The sequence below is a fragment of the Amblyomma maculatum genome, chromosome 1, assembly GCF_055883805.1.
Source record: "Amblyomma maculatum isolate TAMU_Amacu chromosome 1, ASM5588380v1, whole genome shotgun sequence".
Classification (NCBI taxonomy): Eukaryota; Metazoa; Arthropoda; class Arachnida; order Ixodida; family Ixodidae; genus Amblyomma; species Amblyomma maculatum.
In genome coordinates this window covers 70938904-70959635 of record NC_139344.1, presented here as the reverse complement: position 1 = coordinate 70959635, position 20732 = coordinate 70938904, and the positions used below count along the sequence as shown (strand labels likewise).

At 40.8% G+C, this 20732-nt stretch overlaps 1 protein-coding gene across 3 annotated transcripts in view; it reads left to right on the top strand.

Moving 5' to 3' along the window:
- LOC146202771 (proto-oncogene vav-like) overlaps positions 1 to 20732 on the top strand; it is a 287899-nt gene that overhangs the window by 228346 nt on the left and 38821 nt on the right. For all 3 annotated transcript variants that reach the window (XM_084588327.1, XM_084588326.1, XM_084588325.1), the window contains exons 10-15: positions 312 to 383; positions 659 to 751; positions 5586 to 5680; positions 12472 to 12520; positions 13642 to 13728; positions 17913 to 18016. In XM_084588327.1, coding sequence (XP_084444453.1) covers positions 312 to 383; positions 659 to 751; positions 5586 to 5680; positions 12472 to 12520; positions 13642 to 13728; positions 17913 to 18016 — 500 coding nt within the window. The remainder of the gene's footprint in view (positions 1 to 311; positions 384 to 658; positions 752 to 5585; positions 5681 to 12471; positions 12521 to 13641; positions 13729 to 17912; positions 18017 to 20732) is intronic.

Below are 20732 nucleotides of genomic sequence, written 5' to 3'. Positions count from 1 at the left end.
GTAGGCATTAATTATGCCAGATTTATTTTTTAATGAGGTAGTGATGATTATATCTAATGCTAAAGAATAACAGTATCGTTAATTGTCAAATTTGCTCACCTATCAAAGGTATACCTTAGCTGTGAGGCACACTGCGGTGTACACATTCAGATTTCTGCCTCCTTCAATCTTTCAACTTTGGGGCACATTTGTTAATAGCTTAGCTCACTAGTGGGCCAATTTGCATGTTTCTTCTTTTCCAAATTATTAGAGGTAGCGCATAACAAGCTTTAATCATTGTGTACTGTAAGCATGCCTTTTATAAATTTCAGGAACTAATGAAGAACACAGCTGAGACCCATGAAGACTATCATGGTTTGGAGAAGGCTTTGCAAGCTATGCTTGTAAGGACTGCTCTGCATTTTTTGCCTTGGTAGTTGCAGCTTAACTAAAGTGTCGTTAATGCATGCAAATAATATTGCCGCATTCCTAATCAATCTCGTGACGTCGTCGTGCGGTCGGACTGCATTACTGGATGTTTTAGCGTTTTAGCTGGCTTTTGCCATGTAATGGCTCCGGTGGCTCTTTGCTTGTTTTGCTTTTTCATAGCCAGAAAATAAGCAGTGACCGAAGTTTTGAGTGTGTAGCCTTAATTGTGGCTATGTTCTTGTCATTACAGGACTTGGCTCATTACATTAATGAAGTGAAAAGGGACAATGAAACTCTTCAAATAATTGCAGACATCCAAGCTAGCATTACTGATGTTGACTTGGTAAGCTTTATTGCAGGTTTTGGAAATTCTTTGTTGGAAGTTGGGCAAGTTGGTTCAACATTATCTGAACAGTTCAAAGGCACAAAACAAAAAAAAAAAAAGATTTACACAGAGGGGGTGTTGACAGTGCTGTTAGTTTCTATGTCCTAATAAAAAGGTAACTACAGTTTGGATAACATGAAGAAACTATGGGTTTTGATCTTTTTTTTTTCTTTTTTCTTTCTCTGAAAAACAGTTCAAAAGGTTGCCTCCTGTACAATCGTTACAGTAGTATAAAAATGTCATGCAACAGCCAGGGATGCAAAAAAAATTCCCAGGTTTTTCTTTTTTTTTGTTACTGCTTACCTGGAGTTTTTATTCAAGTCGTCAGCTTGAAGTAAATAAGAAAAAGAGCATTTTTTATTTCATACAAAGCACCAATGCTTTGTACTGCATGGGTTTCGTTTTTGGCAGAGACAGCCATAAAGGTGCAAAATTGATATCTACTTCAAGCTAACAGAAATGACAGGATTTAGCACAATGATTTATCTGAATGAATACATTGTCAATTGCAATTTTAAATTCATCATCTCACTTGATAATAATTTCACTATGTTGGGTTGTTGTCTGTGTGGATAGAGGATGTGGTTTCTATTAAATGGGACGAACAATGAGCCATGTTTAAGGAACTATTACATTCCAGAAAAACATACTGCATTCTTTTTAATTGATGTGTTTGGCTGAAAATTGTGCGGGTTTTAATTTTAATTCACTTGGAATTAGTCTTATCTCTGTCCTTTTTAACTGACCTGCTGGGTCAGCAGGTTGTCTTAAATATAACACCTCTCCTTGCAAATATAGATTAGGGACCTGCACATAAACACTTGTATACATGGAAACTAACCCGATAACCTGCAGCATTGAGGGTGTCAGTGGCGAAACAAGAGGACCTAGGAGGCATGTTTTTGTCATCCTCGGTTTAGCCCAATGTCGGCAGCTGTAATGTCGGGTGCCAGTCGACCTTACTCCCCAGCAATAGGCTTGGCAGCCATAGTGCTCGGAAGAGTCCTATGCGGCAATCCCTGTTCCTTCATGGTGCTGCTCGTGCACGATCTTGGTGCCTCGTCCGCATGTGGCCGTTTGCAAGCTGCAGCACTGCTGAAAAGGCTTGTTCCAGCTCCACCATTGGTGGTACCCAACTCGGCCCAGGTCGAAAATTCTGCACAGACTTTTGTTCTCTGACTGCAGTTTAGCCATATTCACTGGCCTCTAGTTCCTGCAAATATTTTTATGGAGCTGCTTTGCCATGACTACAATTCTCAGATCTGACCAAAGTAAGCCAAGGGCTGACTTCTGGCTGAGTAGAAATTCAGGCTGGCCATGTTTGCCAGCCTTCTTCTGCACCACTCGCTCTGTAGTGGCACCAGTATCGGCTGGCTGCTGTTCTTCTGCAAATAGAGCTTGAACTTGTCACGCACAAATGATGACATGACGACGTCCAGAAGCTTTCATGTGCAAAGTTCAGTCTCAGGTACTGGACGGTAACTATTGTGGGTGTAGTCGTCACTGGATAGAGCTTTATCCATTTCGTAGGTGCATTCAGCAGAATGTACAGATATACATTCTTCACTGGTTCTGGGTAATTCACATGCAAACAAGACAATGGCCTAGCAGGCACTGGCTTTGGCATTCACTGACTCCTGACGAATACAGCATGCTTTATCCTCTTTATCCAGCTTTATCCAGCTCCAGTCACCAAACGTGGCTTTGGGCAACCACTTCAATTTTTGGGTCCCCAAGAAGACTTTCATTTGGAAGTTGCAGTATTTCAGTTTGTAGCAGTCACTACTTTGCTCCCTAACAAGACGCAGTCATTGTGGACGTTGAACTGTAGAAACTAAACTTCGAATGCCTTCCATGCCCATCCACAAAGCTTCTCACAACTGTAACAAGCATGGTTCTTTGTTGGTGGCTGCTGTCACAGTTGATGCTGATAGCACCCTTGAATAGCAACTCTGGAGCATGAAAATTTCTGGAGGGCTATCAGCGTTTGCTCGCTTTCCAGCAAGGCAGCCAACTGAGAACATATGCACGAAGGAGCTGCCTGCCAGGCCTGTATCTCAAAACATAGTTGCATCCAGATAAGATCAACACCCAGCGTAGAACACATGGAGGATGCAACTCTGGTATGGACTTGTTATTGTTCACAGCCTTCGAGGCATCCAAGAACTTTGCACACATGCTTCCAACATTCAAGCCTGTCGTCGAAGTAAATGGCAACATATAGCAGGTCGCCCAGGAAGTCATCCTTTTCACGCTGAAACATTGCAGGAAACTGTACCATACGGAAGCCAGATATATTGGAAATCACTTTTCGCTATGTTGGTTGTGACCAACTCCTGTGACTGTGGTTGGACCTGCATGATCTTGTGTCCAGCCACTCTTATCATCCACATGTCGTGTGGTCAGGTGCCCTTGCTTTCCACGCTTGAGTCAAATGCTTGTAATGTGCATGCACCATGTCACTAAGTCTTTGCCCCCTGCGTGGTGCCCAGCACTCCCACTCAACGTTATCCCTTCATGATGTGGTCGTGCTACCAAGTTGGCTGTCCATAAATCATTTGCTGGTGGTGCTACTTGCATGTTTTGTGTTTGAATCATTCCTCGTGGATTCAGTGGCAGTTAGCAGCTCTTTGGCATATTCCAAGGTCAAATACGCAGTTTCCGAGAGGCTTTTCTTCATTCCTGTATTATTTATTTCACAGGCAATCTGATGCCACATCATGCAGTCATACATTTCTGTTCAGAACTGCAGTAAAGTCATCCAAAATTTAAGCTTGCCATGACCTCGAGCACCTTCAGCTTGAAATGGAGCTGTGAAAATTGCCATAGCATCGCATCCAGTGGCTTCATTAGTGCACAAAAGCTTTGTCCCACTGTATATGTTGCCTGATCACAGGGTGTTAGTACTGCTGCGAAAATTGCCATAGCATCGCATCCAGTGGCTTCATTAGTGCACACAAGCTTTGTACCAGTGTATATGTTGCCTGCTCACATGGTGTTAGGAGTACTGCTTTTTTTGGTGGCATCACTGGCAGTGAAGTGCAGCTGAGCATGCGCCTAATACTCCGCCTACTCATTCATATCCACGTTGAACAGTTCTAGCCTCCCAGTGGCCACCTATGCCTATGTATCCAGGTAGAACGAGAGGAAGAAAATGGCTTACACGGTATGAAGGAGCACCGAACAAGAGTAAAGGGGGGACGCCTGAGTTCGCAGGTCAAGTCAACATTTCGACAAGTGGACTTGTCTTCGTCTGGGCCAGACGAAGACAAGTCCACTTGTCGAAACATTTACTCGACCTGCGAACTCAGCCGTCCCCCCTTTACCCTTGTTCGGTGCTCCTTCGCCTATGTACGTTGCGTACTGCCATGTTCTTACATTCAACACTGCTCTGCCATCGGATTCAATCTGCATTGTCAGTTGTCACTTCTAAGAATAGAATGGCACAACAAAGTTGAGCTGTTCAGAGCAGGCACCCAGCTGACTGCCTGGCCTGGCTGCAGCACTTTTATTACAAATAGTCCTCCCACCGGGTCAGCAGGTTGTCATAATATGACTATACTTAACCATTTGACATTGCACAGCTCTGCTTTAACATTATGTCCATATTATCAATGGAAAGCTCCAAGGTGGCCATTGTGCCAAGTATTCACATGCATCTTTTTACACCTGACGAAATTGCTGGTTTTCTTTCTAGTGCTATATGTGTTACTGTGATGTTGTGTTTATTTTTATGGACTTTCTTTTAATTGTTTGATTCCGGGCTGAAAGTTTAAATGAAAAATTTGCTCACTTCTGCAAGATGATCAGAACAAAATAGTTACAGCCAGTGTTGCCAAGTTAGCATTTTTCAGCTAAATTTAGTGGGTTATTGCACTGTTTAGTGGGAAAAAATGTATTGCAGGATGCAGGATTTTTAGTAGTCTTTAGGCGATGTTGGTATCTTTATTGAATTTTTTTTGTTTCAAGTTCTTTAAAATTATATTAGTTTCTGGAAGAGAACGTTGCTGTGAGTGCATGACGTCACTGAGATCTCAAAGGGGGCGAATATTCAAACATGCCCACTGCACCTTGAATTCATATTGCGGCATCTTTAATGATATCAAGTCTGCTGATGCCAGGTTTTCGGTTCAGCAGACTGGAACCTGTCATGTATGCGCAGAAGCTTCGGGAAGAGTGGCTTCAGGGCCCTTCTTGATGCAACTATTGAATTTGGCGGGTTTTAGCGGTTTTCTATTTTTCAATTGGCAACACTGGTCCCATCTTCTTAGTTGGTCCTCATTAACATAAATTGTTTCTTTATCTAAATGCTGTGCAAGAATGTTGTACAGCCAAATAGTGTCATCTGTAACATAATGTTCAGAATAGCCGTGACGCTGTTTTATTCACCGCTGTGCAGCGTGTCTACAAAAGGTCATGAGAAAGGACAGAGGTGAACTTTGCTGTTCAGTGTGGTAAAACTTGCACATGCTATACAACTTAGAGGTGTATATGTTGTAACTTATTAACATTAAGCCCAATATGTTTTGCTTCTTGTGTGCTAAAAATGAGCACGGAACTGCGAGACACTTGTAAAGATAATTATTTGATGAATTTGCTTGCATCAGAGGAGGCACAGCACCTATGTCCAAATGTTTTAATGGGGCATGCATGGGTCATTCCTTAAAGTCATAATTCATCTGTTTATCATATCTATAACTGTAGCTTTCCTGCATTATTTTTGTTTTTATATTTCTTGCAATTTGTGTTATATGATGCACCTGGTGGTTGAAACCAAGACATTTTTGTCCAGCCCCAAAATATGGAGTTGAAAGACTACGGCAGGTTATTGAAGGATGGCGAACTGAAGATTAAGTCACATGATGATAACAACAAGATTAAAAATAGGTAAGTGGCAACTAATACTGAACTTTATTATAATGCATAAGAATTGGATCCAAATACCTGAAAAGTGCACTTATGATACTTCTGGTTTTATGGAGATTATCCATACAACTTCTATCAACTTCTTGGATGTGCAGAGGTAAGCAGCCTTGTCTTGAGCACGCTGGTGGTGAGCTTCATAGTTAACCAGTGCCATCTGACATTGGCTGCTGTCTTGAGATAGCTGTCAACTGACCATGTGTAGCCAAAATGCTATGGTGTTCTGCTCTACAATCTCATTGCCGGTACCCGCTTCATGCTTGTGCCAGCCGCCACAGGAACAGTCAGGTTGGCATTGTCATGGCGCTGGCAACTTATGTCAAGGAGGCCTGTTCCACAGTAAAATTGCTCTTGAATTGAGGCAGCTGGGCAAGGTAGGGTAGCATGAGTGCTGGCGGTTGGCCACGTGTTTTAGGATCTGCATCATACATTGTGGCTATATTGCCTAGCTGTTTGTGATTCTGTGTTCAAGAAGGATAAAATTTCAGGGATGTCTTATATTTCTCTTATTAGAATATAGTCTGTTTCATCAGTTCAGTTCAGTTCAGTCGTGGCAGACTCTTTGTGACCCTATGGACCATATCACGCCACGCTTTCCGGTTTCTATCTTCCTAACATCACATAACTTCATCTGCAGCGCCTCGAAGATGCTAGGAAGTTGAGGCTCAAATAGAAAAATTTTGCAGCTATCCTAATGAGTAATCTTCTTGTGGAATAATTAGGTACCCAAGAAGTACTTGTTCCCAAGAAAAATTTAGTTCAGAAACCAGCTTGAAAGCATCACCGCTCTGTGGCGATCGCTTAGATTTGCTTCTTTTTTTCCTTGGCTTTACAGCTTTACAGCTGTCCAGCACCCATGTATTCTGCGCTCGGGAAATATCTTTGCTCGGTTGCTTCCTGGGTGTGCATCTTCATCTAGGCTCCAAATTCTATCTCCATTCTATCTCCAGCTTGTTGACCACTTTCATTAGCCAGGCTCCCAATGGTGCGAGAACAGTGTTTTAGGGTTGCATGCTCCGTTCTAGTCAAACCAAGCTTCTATTTTGGTTTACTAGCCAGTCCGCTGTTGCAAAGGTCGAAAATTTGGCCTTTTTTTTTTTTTTTCCTTATTAGCTGTCTACCGTACCCTCAATAGGAGCTTTTATTTCACTAGAGAGCGTGAGAAGTACACATTATAACTTGGGGATACACTCTGCATTCAGGTTTTTGTCCGCTATGCAGCTGCGGCTTAAAATAGGCGCTCATAGGCATTTTTGGTGATGAGTGCACCCCATCTTGCGAAAAAAAAATGCACTGCATAGATGACAACCAATCTTGGGGAGAAGTTTCTTTAATGCATGCACAATCCAAAACATTCAAAATTTAAAAACACATTCTTTTGGTGAAAATTGTGATTTTAGCCTTGCATCCTCCCTTAGTACTATTTTAATGTGAGAATTTGTCAGGGTGTGCAAGAGCTCCTGCGATGATTGGTGCTTGCTATTATCTGTAGCAGAAGAGTAACTGTACCAGATATTAGCTTCTTTTTCTTTAGTTTGAGTGCACACAAACTATAAAAAGAAAGCTTCACTTTCATCATTTATTTTCTTTTCTTTTCTAGGTTCCCACAGACATTAAATACTGAGCTTGAGTATAGTATTTATGATTTATTTTTGGAGGTTTAATATTCCGGGCACAATTGTGTGGATACAAATACTAGGGAACCCCTTTTCAGTTTTAACTTCATTTTCACTGTGTGTAATGATTGCACTGCGTGTGCTTCTTGTTGTTGTTAGTGTTTTTCGCTTACTGAATTACATCATATCAGCAGGCAGGGACAAACGAGTTGTTTGGTGGAGTATAAGTAACTTTCAATAGTCAAAGTGACCTTCCATTCCTACTGGGACAAAAGTGATGTATACATCACCGGCTATGGTTAGACTGCATTGTCATGCCATTTTCTGGCGATGCCTGCTGTCAGGATAGGCAAGGAGGTTACCAAGGGGCATGTCACTTTTATCCTGCAATTCGCAGCCCTGCTGCTTGGCAAAAATGTGTGAGGGCACCACAAGAGCAGTGAACCATGTCGCGATGGGTGGTATAGACCACTTCTGCTCCTGACAGTACATAAGCTTCACGAGATAGCAGCTGTGGGCCCCTTTTTCTCTTTTTTTTTTCTTTTTTTTTTTTTTTTTTTTTTAAATACAGAGGGGTAATTTCATTGAAATGTTGAGGCACAATCTTCCAATTCAGTTTCAGTTTGTGCCTTAGTGGCTGATACCTTATTTGGGTGCACTTTTGGTCTAACCAAACCTAAAGACGGATCTTGCAAATATAAGTTAAGTAGGCTTAGAGCTCTTGTATTCCCTCTTTGGCTATTTCCTTGCATTCTGTTCAGTTGTGTTTGTATACCCTGGCTCACATTATCTGCAATACAACCTCTGTACCAGATGAAATCACCTATAAACTTCTAAATATCTTGGATGACACCTCTATTGAATGGGTTTCGAAGTACTGCAACCGACACTGGAAGACAGACACAAAAGTGGAGACATGCAAACAACACCTTTATGTCTATATCTGGCAAAATCGATATCATTAGACAACCTTCCTATATCCTTTGTTCTATATTCCTCACTAGTTGTTTAGGTTAATTATAAGGCGTATCATGATATTGAAGGCTATAACTTGGAAGCCATCAGCTTTTTTATACATAGTTAGTATGGCTTCCAACCCACTTATTTATCTACATCAGTATACTACACCACTTCAGAGAAACTGTATCAAGCAACCAGACTCGAAAACAAGCCACACAGGCTCTACTGGCACTGAATACACACAAAGCCTTCTACAATGTTGGCCACCATCCCATCATATTCACAATAGCAACAACAAACTGGCATGCATACTTAGAAATATGTACAAGCTTATAACCTAGTGTGCACAAGCAGTGCGTAGAAGCTATGATGCTCAGAACTCTTACATCACTAACCATCCGTCTACTCAATCGTGGTACTCCATAAGGACTATTTCTATCTTAAAAGCATTAAAAAACCCCAGGTGGCTGAAATTTACGGAGCCCAGTCACTACGATGTCTCCATAAACCAGTAAACCAGCATCTATCTTCTCTCCTATTCAACACCACCGTCATTCCATTAGCTAAGCTACTTGCAGATATCCTTATCTCCACCACATGATGTATGCCAATGATATCAGAATGTGGTCCATGACTGGAGCATCAGATAATATGCAAGACACTCTGTAAACATCAACCAACACTATTAAGCTTACACACAATCTGTTAGCCTCACCTATGCACCCATCAAATCTAAGCTGCCTGTAATCAACCTACCTATTCTCACTCCTACCATAAGAATTTGCCTTAGCAACTCACTCGTTCCCAAATAACCACACTGATGTACGCCATACATCTCATAAGGCTCAAATAAGTCAAAGCATGTCTAATCAGACTTGTCTCCAAAAACAGTCGTGAACATAAGGAAGAGGATACCCTGCACATTATACACACAGTAGCGACCAGTGGACTGGAATGCTGCCTGCCATTCCGCAACCTCACTAAAACGCAGCTAACCATACTCTACACAATACACTGAATTGTTGTCAAGATATCGCCATAAAGATCATAGGTGGTCGTGTGCATCCAGTCTCACAAAATTATGCAACACAAGAGAGTTTTTATACAGACGTAATGCCGCACCCTGAAATACCAGGCATCCACACAGCTGCCTCCCTTTTTGCCAGCACTACTTGAACAGCAGCAATCCTCAGGATCACCAGCACCACAAGGGTTGAATGCGTGGTCACATAGGTTGATAGCACACATATGCACCCCACTTGCACACTGCATGACCATCTGTACAGGCTTCCAAGCAGCCTATAGACTCTGCTGTAGAGGCATCATTACTTCGTTTTTAGCCCATATACTATTCACGCTATCATCATCACAGCAACAAATCACCATTATACAGTCTAACCTCGTTACAACGAACACGGATATAGCGAACTTTGGGAAAAAAGGACTAAAATCAAAGTTTGGTTGATGTTTATTTCTGTGGGAGTCTTCCTGTATAACGAAACAAAAAAATTCAAATTTTGACGCTAGATAAGTAATAATGAAGCAGGTAATTTGCATTAAAACAGCAAAAGGTGTGTAAAGGAGCCGGAAAAAGACATCAAGAAATGCAATTTTTCAAATGATTGGATCGCCCGCCACAGAAGTGCGTTTAGGCCGCGCGCTCATGTGCCACGTCATTTAGCGGCCGCAACAGTCTGGCCATGCAACGGCTGGCAGGCATGTGACTGACATGTCATCACCATTGCCTTGTCTTGGCGCGACCCCCTGCCATGCCTCTGCCATTGCGACCGACTCGTGCACGCTCTGTAAGCTCCCAGGGTCCTTTGCTCCGTTGCGCAAATTGTGCGCGAAGGCAACGTCCCTTCTTAGTATTCATTTTTGCTCTCCAATGCGGAACGAAACACGAGATTTTATGTTTATACTAAGCTTTTAATTAAAAAATTCTGCGTTTTCGCACCTTTATGTTGTCTATATTAGTGCATATCTTGTTTTGTTTTATTAGCAAACTTATTTATAGGAATTTGGGCGCCTTTTATAAAGAATAGCTGATATAACAAACCAAGTTTTGCTCCCTATACTACTTCGTTATAACGAGGCTCGACTGTATGCATTCCTGGGCGTGTGGGCATCCACATAAATGAGCTTGTTCATGCATTTGCCCACGAACCAAACGTTTTGGGAGCCACTGGATTGCCTCCGAAGCCTCCATTCCTGCACTCGCACCCAAAATTCACAGATGAAGTTACACCATCATACCTAAACCACTTGCTGCAAGGCACATGCTGAAGACAACTTCAAACCAACTCATTCCTAGGACCTCACAATTTGGCCACTTATTTTACCTCACTCTCTTGCCTCCAACTGTGCCACCTGCGGAGTTCTCCCACACTCTGTCACTACACCTGGGATTGTCCATACCCATTTAGTGTCCCATTCATTAATTCACTCGCTTACCCCAACCTCCTGGGAGACCACAGGAGCTGGCGAACAACGTAAGCTGATCGACCATGCCAGGCTAGAGGGTAGTGCCAGAGGGCTCTTGCGCTGAGGAGCCTTCTCAGTGAGGTCATTAACTTTGCTTTTAAATAAAACTTATTCCCTCTCGCTTCTTGCATAGTTTAGGGTTTGTGGCTTCCCGTTACAGTGTGTCACATTATTAAAATAGTACTACTTTTCAAACCCCAAACCAGTGCCGACACCAGTGATCGGTCAAGCTGAAGGAATTGCATTGTTGTGAGACTGGCTAATCGCACTTTAGAATTTAGAATAGGGAGACCCTATCCCCCTGACCAGTAGGGTCTCCCTATTCTAAAGACTCGCTACAGCAACACCACTAACGGCTGAGTGTCATCTGTGTGATGACCTTTCAGCCTTGTGACACCTGCAAATCAGTGTGTCGACCATCTGTGTATGGCTGATCTGGAGACTTGCTGTCGAGCGAACATTTAATCAGACATAAACAAGATTCTTGATCTTGCTGACAGCTAGGACACGGGACAGTACCTTTCTGGCACCCCCAAACAGATATATGTCACTGTAACACTGCAGTTGCTCTAGCGCAGTTGTTGCAGTGTAGTTGATGCAGTTATATCAGTGCACTGTTTCATAAACGCCACCATCACAATGACACGGTTTTGGCAGACCAAATTGGCTGTCCTCCAGCCTATTGTGGCAGTGCCTTTAACCTTGCAGTGTACACTGACACCAATCAAGGGGAATTTCTGTTGCAGGGTATACTAAACCCACGATGAACAAAGCTTACTGGCAAGTTCTGGCTAATGCATGTATGTAGTCTGGAGGTGACAGCACGTTTCTCAGATTCTTGCTTTAGCTCATTTCTAGTAAAAATATTGGTTTTGGTCCTTTTTTTTTTTTTTCATATTCTGGCTAATGCATGCAGTCCGGAAATGACAACAAATGTTTCTCAGATTCTTGCTTTAGCTCATTTCCAGTTGAAATATTGGTTTTCGTCATTAATTCTTTTTTTAAGTGCATATGACGTGGTATGCTGTTGTTGGGTGCAAACGTGCATTTATAATTTGATGCCCTTGCTACCAGAAATTTCAAATTGCTTTACTGATTCCCTTGCAGTGTAATATTACATATTTGCACATTTCATTATTGTCCTCATGATGATAAAAGTCAATAATTCTCTTGCTTACATTTGTGAAGGATTCCTGTATTCCTGTTGTACATATCAAAATGTAACTGTCTGGGTGTTGCCTTCATGCCAGATTTCAAAAGAAATTGTAAGAGTTTAAGCATCTAATCTCTACCTTCATGGTTACGTGTGATGTTCAGTAAAAAGAATTTCAGCAGTGTGGGCATATACCTTCCGTTAAGTATCAGAAATGGTTTGGTTTGGTTAATGGTGTTTCAATGTCTCAAAGTAACCACATTTGGTTCTGCAACATGCACTGACATTGCACGGTGCATGGGCATAGTATTATACAGTTTGTTGCATTTCTAAACTGTCACGTTTCTTCTTTCTTTTCCACTGCTAAGCCAGCTTGAATAATGTTTGTAAGTGGGTGAAGGTAACTTTCTTTTTTGCACTTAAAACACTGTAAAAAGTGCTCCTCCCTTAGTGTCATAGTCATGTCAAGTAAGTTAGCTTGCTACATTCCAGTGTTGGAAGTGATGCACTGTGCTGATACTGTTTTTTTTTTCTCTCTCTAGATATATTTTCATATTCGACCGAATGATGCTAATGTGCAAGTCAACCAAGGTGAGACATTAAGTTAGTTTTCAGGCAGTTTGTTCTAGTTTGCAAGTGATGTGGACAGGGCTGTCCTCCTAAATTTTCCTTTGTAAAACTGTAATTTAATTTGCGTATCATTCTCTTGATATACTGAAGGATGTACAAATATTTTGTCTTTTTTTTTCTTCTTTGGCTGGCATTTCAGATCATGGATAAACTTTTTGGGGTAAACTGCTGTTTTCAGTATTGATGTTGTGTTGGTGTAGAATGCTTCATCGTTTAGCCTTGTTGTCTCTGAATTTTATTTTTGTTTACTTGCATGCTGTTTTAGAATGTGCATCTAAAAAGCATTTATCAGTATTTTGATACAGGCTTTGTTAATCTGCATGTGTGCTGCCTAATTTTGATTTTTTTTTTTTTTTTTTGTACATAGAGTCCTTCTGATTTATGCCATTTTCAGTTTTAAAAATGGCTATTTTATCACACAATCAATGACTGGGACATAATTCTGGGACAGATTTATTTTGAAATGCTTATCGAATGGCCTCTCCCTCACTCCAAACTGCCTGATTGATACCTTCCTTTACTGATCTCTTGTACCATCCAATAAATGAAAAGAGCTGGCATAATCCGGCAAAGCTTTAAATGGCTAGAGTTGTTATTTAGTCCTCCCACAGGCTCCACTAAATTAAAACGTTGTGTAGTAAAATTGTGGAGGCTGCTCATAGCAGAGACAGAAGGCAAAAGAGAGGGTTCATTTGGAAAGATGCCACGCATTGACACTAACACTAATACACACATACTTGATAGACAAGAATGTGGAACAAGTTAGATTCGAGTGACATGGGAAAATAAAACAAACTAACAATAAGACACATTTGCCTGCTCCTGTTCTGTTTTGCATGGTAAAGAATAAGCAAAGTACAGAGCAAAAACTTTCGTCTTTACTCTTTTTTTTTTTTTTTCATAAATACATGTATAATATGAAGCAGAAAAGTCTTCTTTGCAAGATCTTCTACTTTTTGCATTGTGAATGGTTTGCTGTTGTGATTGCAGATTGTGTGGTTTGGTGTGTTTACTGCCCTGGTGTTTTGCATGATACTTATGCTCTATTTGCACACTACTGATACTCTTCATGTCCTCTCCAGGGAGAGCAATACATTTACAAGTCCTCCCTGGCTCTCTGCGACTACAGACTTGAAAATGCACCAGCAAATGCTAGGATGGCTACTAGAGTAAGTAAACAACATATTTATTTGCCATATTGACCATATACTGTGACCTATTTCATGCATAAGTTAATAGACGGAAGTGCAATGAAAATGACATTGGAGCTTGTGACAGATATGTCGGCGACAGAGCCAAACGTTTGCAATGTGTAGAAGACACATTGAATGTAAAAGAAAAAAAGAAACGGAATTGCAAAAGCATGCTGTTGCCTTCCCAGCTGTATCCATCTATTAACTAGCCCCTTTTAGTCCTTTCAGCTATTCTCACCATTTCTCTAGATAATGAAATAAAAAAAAAATCTCTTCAAGTGATTGCAGGCTACAAGAAAGCTAAGTAGTCCAGTTTACAACACAAACACTAACATAATGCATAGTGTTATAATAGCGTAGTAAAATTTGTATGCTTTTTTTTTTCAATGCATAAACACATTTATGTGTGCAAATTTGTTGATTTCTTTAAATTTAAACTTACTGTAGCTTTAGAGAGTCACAGGAAGTATAATTGACATGTTAAAAATGATGCGGAGTTGTACAATGAACATATTAGGGCTCTACAGAAAGAGCTAAATTATTGAGCAGAGAAGGTTGGAGTTTTTTGGCTGCAATTCTAGCATGCAATTAATTATGAAATTTGAAAAAGTCTCTCTCCCCCCTCTCCATCTCCCCACACTCTTCTACTGTGGATCTAAATTTGTGCCTGAAGCCTGAAGGGGATATTATCTAGCTCATTGTTTTGAGAAAAAATTTTATGTATTCACCAGTGGATTTGAGAAACAGCACCTGAAAGGCATGAAATGCTTTTAGCTTCCACTGATAGCAATTCAAAGGCAAAACTTTTTTTGGAGGTGAAACTAATTTGAATTTTCTATAGAAAGGCAGCCGTATACATGACAGATAGATTCAAGCAATCATTTTTCTTCCCCTAGAGTTCGGTCACGTAATCTAGTTATCTTTTCCTGTTTTTATCAAACCGTATAACTAATACGAATATATGCATCTAATTTATTTTTATTTTTAACCCATTCTCTCTTTTCGCGCTTTATTCAGGGCTCATGCGGGTCCTTGAAAACCTTGAAAACCCTTGAATTTGGATGAAGTGTTTTCAAGGGCCTTGAGAGTCTTGGAATTTTCATGGAGTCCTTGAAAATTCTTGAATTTTGGTGTGGTGGGGTAGATGGTCACAAAAAAACGCTAGCATCCTGTAAATTTTCTGTTTTCACAAGTCATCTTGTTGCAGATGATTTTACCGGAAGACCACCATGAGGCAATGAGTTTTGTGTGGGTGTGTGTTAGTGTGGGTGCGATTCGAAGCAGACGAAGTCCCATGTCTCTGCCCGACGCCATGCATAACTACCGTAGCCCTGTAACCTACTCCAAGAGCAAGGTTTGGGTGTGAAGTGGAAAGAGACAGTGCGAATGTAGTTTAGGAATATCAACCGGTGCACCATAAGCGTGGGCAGCCTACACAGTAGTGACGCAAGTGGTTCACCGGCACATAGCAAGGACGCATGCGTCGCTCCGAAAGAGCAGCGCAGGCTTCACCTAAAGCCATTCCATAAAATGTTCTTCCCACTGTAAAAAAAGCAAAATTATATTGGCTTCAGCATTGCCAACAGCTGTGCCACCACGCAAGAAAGTTTCCTCGGTGCATGCAGCAGAGGTCGAGCACTGCTTGGCTGTAGATGGGGCTGGCCCCCTTGCTCTCCAGCTTATGCATGCTTTTTCACAATTCTTCGGCACGTAGGGGAGACTTTGTTCTTGTTACTGGACAGACCCTATTCCCCCGCATATTTGTTGCCCACCGATAGATCGAGAATGTTGCAGTCACGTTGCAGTTGCAGTTGTGGTATGCCAGGCTGTGTCTTTGTTCAGACATCAATAATTATGTGGAGGCAGCAGTGAAGAAAGAAGTGAATCTTCCGAAATGCGTGGCCTTTCAATACATATTACCATGCTGTTGAGAGCCACTTGTGCCAACAAAGCTCAACTTTGCAATAAATTTAGCCTTTAGGTCTTGCAGAATTTTCTTCTGTTATACCAAACAGACAAGTCATTGGTATTCCTTTTGGCAGAAGACATTATCTGTGCAGTTAGAAAGCTCCTGCTGAAATTTTTCAAGGCCTCAGTTCTGTGTTCATCTACAAGGATAATAAGCATTTGGAAGATGGCTATAGAACATCCAAAAACCACACTTCACTCGAGAAGGTTGATATTGGCCACAGAGCAGAAAAGGTTGTGAAAAGCTGCAAGTCGAGCTCAAAGAAGGTGTTCACATTTAAGATTGAATGCAAGCAGTTCCTCTTGGCAGTAACGAAAAAAATACTAGACAAAAGCCCACTGCAGTCTGCTGTAGTTCCAGGCCTTATCTCACTAGACCCAAGGAAGATGTGCTCAAAGCCTGCAAAGAACATAGAGGGCTTTAAAAGAGTTTTGGGTGCATTGATTGCTGCAAAGAGGCTAACACAAATGCAAAGGGATACTGCACTTTCAGAATATACAGATATTCTGCAGGATCACAAGCACAAGCTAATACTTTTCAACAGAACCTCACATGGTGTGGACAATTTTTATTACTATTTGTTGAACGTCATTGGCAGGCAAGTGGAGCAAAGGTTCAGTGTGAATGGAAGTTGTGGAAGATCTGAAAGGTGTTTCTTGTATATCCCAGCGGATTGTGTATGATGCTGTGGAAAGAGCAGGTGGCATAACTAAAGTGAATAGTATCTCAAAAGAGTTGAGAATGTCCGTGGCTTCTGCAAAACAGCATTACCGTGCTTTTCTGGAAGCTAAAAAGAAGCAGCAAGACAAAAGTGCAAAGCAGCAGAATAAAAAGAGATGTCATGGAGAAGCTGTCGAAGATTTGAGGGAATGAAAGAAGAGATTGAAGTGACTCTTGCAAAGTTGAATGCTTCTGCAGACACCTGTATCGAGAAGGCAGCAGCTACTAATGAAATAATATGGATTGTTAAGTCAGTTTGAGGAAGACTGCTAAAGAAAAGGCAAAGGAGATTGTGAACGTCAGTGCTGAACTTGAAAAAAAAAAAAAAAAAAAAGGCGAGCTTTCATGAAACGTTCAACTAATGTAAAGGAAATTGGCTTCCTTGGTCTTGTGAGAAGTCTCTTGTGTAATGAATGTTAGATGCTTGAGATATAAGAAACGTTTCTTTAACAAAATGATCCGTTTTTAAGTCCTTGAAAAAAATTGTCGGAGGTCCTTGGAAGTTCTTGAAAATCCTTGAATTTTGTGGCTGAAAATCAGCATGAACCCTGTTTATTACCCCGTTGTTCAAACCGCTACAAGTTTGCTGCTACCATTAACATGTTGCCGAACCTGGCCCACTCCAATGTGCGACATGTACTTGACAATTTTATATGTGCCCTTCCTGCAATAATCCCGGATGGGATTGCCAGTATCTGTAAATAAATAAAAACAAAATAAAACACCGACCTGAATCCGAGCTCATATTGTCACACGTTAGCGTGCTCATCTAGGCCCTAGATTACTAACCATGGCCGGAAGGATGGAAACAGAATTTCAAACAGATAATTTTACTGGGAACAGCTCTTTCTAGAGATTAGGTGTCCAGAATGAATGGCGCTACATCTGCTCCACTTAATGAAAAGTTTAAGTTGTTACATAGGTAAGGCATGGACAGTGGTATAGAGTTTAGCATAGGGCGAGGCTGAAAGGCAGCTTAATGCATCATTGACGGAGTAAAATAGCAGATGAGCATCATGTCAGACACACGTACAGCCTGGCCGAGGCTGATTCAAAGTCTGCGGCTAACAGCTTCTGTAACCTCTCCTAGAATGTACTACCATTAAGCTGTTCCCTGCAGCACATCTCATGACATTTTTTTTATTGTTGATGTCTATTGCTTGCTTTTTCTTACATGACGTTTTCTTAATATTGCAAAAAGTGAAGCAGCATGTGAGTGCCATTCTTTTTTTTTACTCGTCCTTTAATTATTCCGGGGACTCCGTTTAGAAATTGCTCACAGGGCGCCGCATAGGAAATGCTCAGGCTCTGACACACCAGCTTTAGCTTCAGCGCCATCATCAAGAGTACTGCCCAAGACATCCTTGTCATATCGTCCACTGTAACAGTACGATTTTGAGATGCCCACTTTTGTCTACAACATGGCCTGTACTGAACAGTTCAGATATGCTTGTTATTTTATTCTTTGCAGTACTATTGGTACCTGGTGCACGTCGAGAACAGGACAGCATACACAATGTATGCTAAAACTGAAGAGATGAAGAAAAAGTGGATTGAAGCCATTGAGAAGGCAATGTTAGTCATGCTGTCTTTTTTTATTCATTTGCTTTTGTGTCTTGGGATGTTATACTCTGAGAAGTACTTGCAATTGCATAGCCTTTGAATTCTGTAGTAAAGCCTCGTTACAAGAGACACTCAAGGAACCTGAAAAACATGTCTCTTGTAAGTAAGGTCTCTTGTAACTAAATATTCTAAATCACTGTGTTGATCAGTTTACTGCACATCAGTATATAAATGCATTCACATACATTAACAGGAAATTGTTCAGGAAAGCTTAAAGAAGTTATTCTTACTAGTATGTATTTTTGTGAGTGCAGAGTGTATTCCTTCCCAAATTCTAGAGGTAAAGCACTTCACTTTGCAAGCCTTCCTGTTGCTCTAATACCTTTGAGGCACTCTTACATGCTCATCACCCTCAGATGCTTACAGGCTCGTCACCCTCAGATGATTCACAAAGAGAAAGACATCAGGATTCTAAGCTTTCATCTTGTAATCAAATTTTAACAGTGAGGAGTTAAAAATGCTGGGTGTAATTCATGCATTTTGATTTGCTTTGTAGGTAACAGTAATGCGATGCCGTTTTGACTTTCCAATCATGGGGAAGCACTCCTCAGTTTCTGACATACACAATAAAAAGGACACTGATATGGAACAGAATTTAGCTAAGGGAATCTGAAGTGCATCATGTATGAGTTGGTACATTCCAGATGCATTGCATGAGCACACCTGGGTTGCGTCTCTTGTAAATAGTGAAGAATTTACTCCAGGGACCTGAAAAAGTTGTCCTTAGTAACCGAGTGTCTCTTGTAACCATGTCTCTTGTATGCAATGTGGTTAGCATGGTAGAGATAGGAAAACCAACCAAACCATTTTCAAATGTCTCTTATAACCGAGTGTCTCTTGTAACAGTGTCTCATGTAACGAGATTTAACTATTTATAGAATGAAGCCTACCCGCCACCGGTGTTCAACGGCTATGATAGTGGTATCTTGTGGCTTTTTACGTCCTAATGAGGAATGTTGCAGTGAACAACTCTGGATCAATTTAGACTAGGTGGAATTAGGTAGAGCCTAGGTAAAGCCTCTCTGCATTAAGATGTAGCGAGTTCTGGCATTTTAAACTAACACCAGTTTTTTTTTTTTTTTTTATGAATTTCAGTGTTTATCTAACACCATATTCTGTCCCTCTTGGTACTAGTGTAACTACATAGTAGTTTAATCCTATAAACTACAAAATGACTTGTATTTGTGCATTTTTAATGGGGTTATGTACATGTAACTTTTTTAAAGGAATAGAGACACCAAATTTTGTTTGTTTTTTTTCTTTGCAATGATGCGCAGGACGCTCCAGAACATTAGCATCCTCGTGAATTGCACGAAAAAGTGATTGGTAATTCATGACTGAATTTTTTTCTTGTGCAGTTTCGATTTGAACCACTGAGTGGCATGTGTGAGGCCACATATCCATTGAGGTCATGTGAGGCACAAAAAAGTCAAAGGATAGTCATTGCCCTGTTTGTTTTAATTCGAAACAATCCTTATTCAAGTCTCCCCTCCCCATGAACTGGAATCGCATAAAACGAATAAGCAGGGGTTATATGACAGCTTTTTATTACTCATGTGACTGGGACTCATCTGTGACGTCACAGCTGTCTTTCAACAGTTGAAACCAGTATCGAAACTGTAAGAGAAAAAATGTGTGGTTAAAATGCTTGGCTACTGAATCTGAGTACCCAGGTTCATACCTGGCTATTGCAGCCGTTTCGATGGAGATGAAACACAAAGTATCCATGTGTTGTGCGATGTCAGTGCGCATTGGAGATCCCCAGGTGGCTGAAATTATTCCATAGCCCTCCGCTACGGTACTTCTTTCTTTTTCCCTTTCATTTCTCTTCCTTCCTTTACGACGTATTTTAGGTGTCCACTGAGAATTTAATAAGTTGCCGTATCTTTCTTTTCCTGTAAACCAATTAATATTTTGCATTTACTTGCACACTGTTGCAAGAAAAAAAAAGACATCCAAAATTTTGGTGTCCCCACTACTTTAAGGAAAAGGCTTGTTCTTCATGCAATCATTTCTTCAGGAATTGTGAAGGTTTTGTAATGCAAATGGCAAAGTGTGTTTTAGTGATTGGATGTCAGTTTTCAGTGAGATGAAAGGCCTCACAGTTGTGAAAGCAGCTTGGCAGAGAGAGGTCGTGGGATAACTGCATGCATGATTATCATATAATATATCTGTGCATGCTCATTTTCATTTCGTGGTGGTGTTGACTGCAATTTATTCAGAAGTTTGAACTATGTTGATAGCAAACAGCTTAGCAACATAGTCTTAGCAAACTAGGCTGCTAACGAACAGCTGTATTTCTTTTTTAGGTTAAAGGTTGCATTTGCTAGTTATAATAGGCATTGACAAAGTACCAGTTTTTTCTTACATTCCTTTTTTGCTCTTGGATCAAGTGTTAGGAGTTTTCGCATCATTTCTATGGTGCATATAAAAGCTAATTTTGGCTCACGGCACGAGTGCTTAAATAAACCTTGATGTCATTTCAGTAGTTGCTGTTACAGTTGTTGCAATAGTTTTAATTTCAGTTAAACCAGAACCTGAGAGATTTGAAGAAAATGCTAAAAATGAGCCCTCATTATGCAGTTTTACCGAGAAATGGTCACTTTGTTTGTTTACTTTTTGTAGATAGATTTTGGCTTTTTATGAAGGCGTGCAGCTGCCGTTTCAA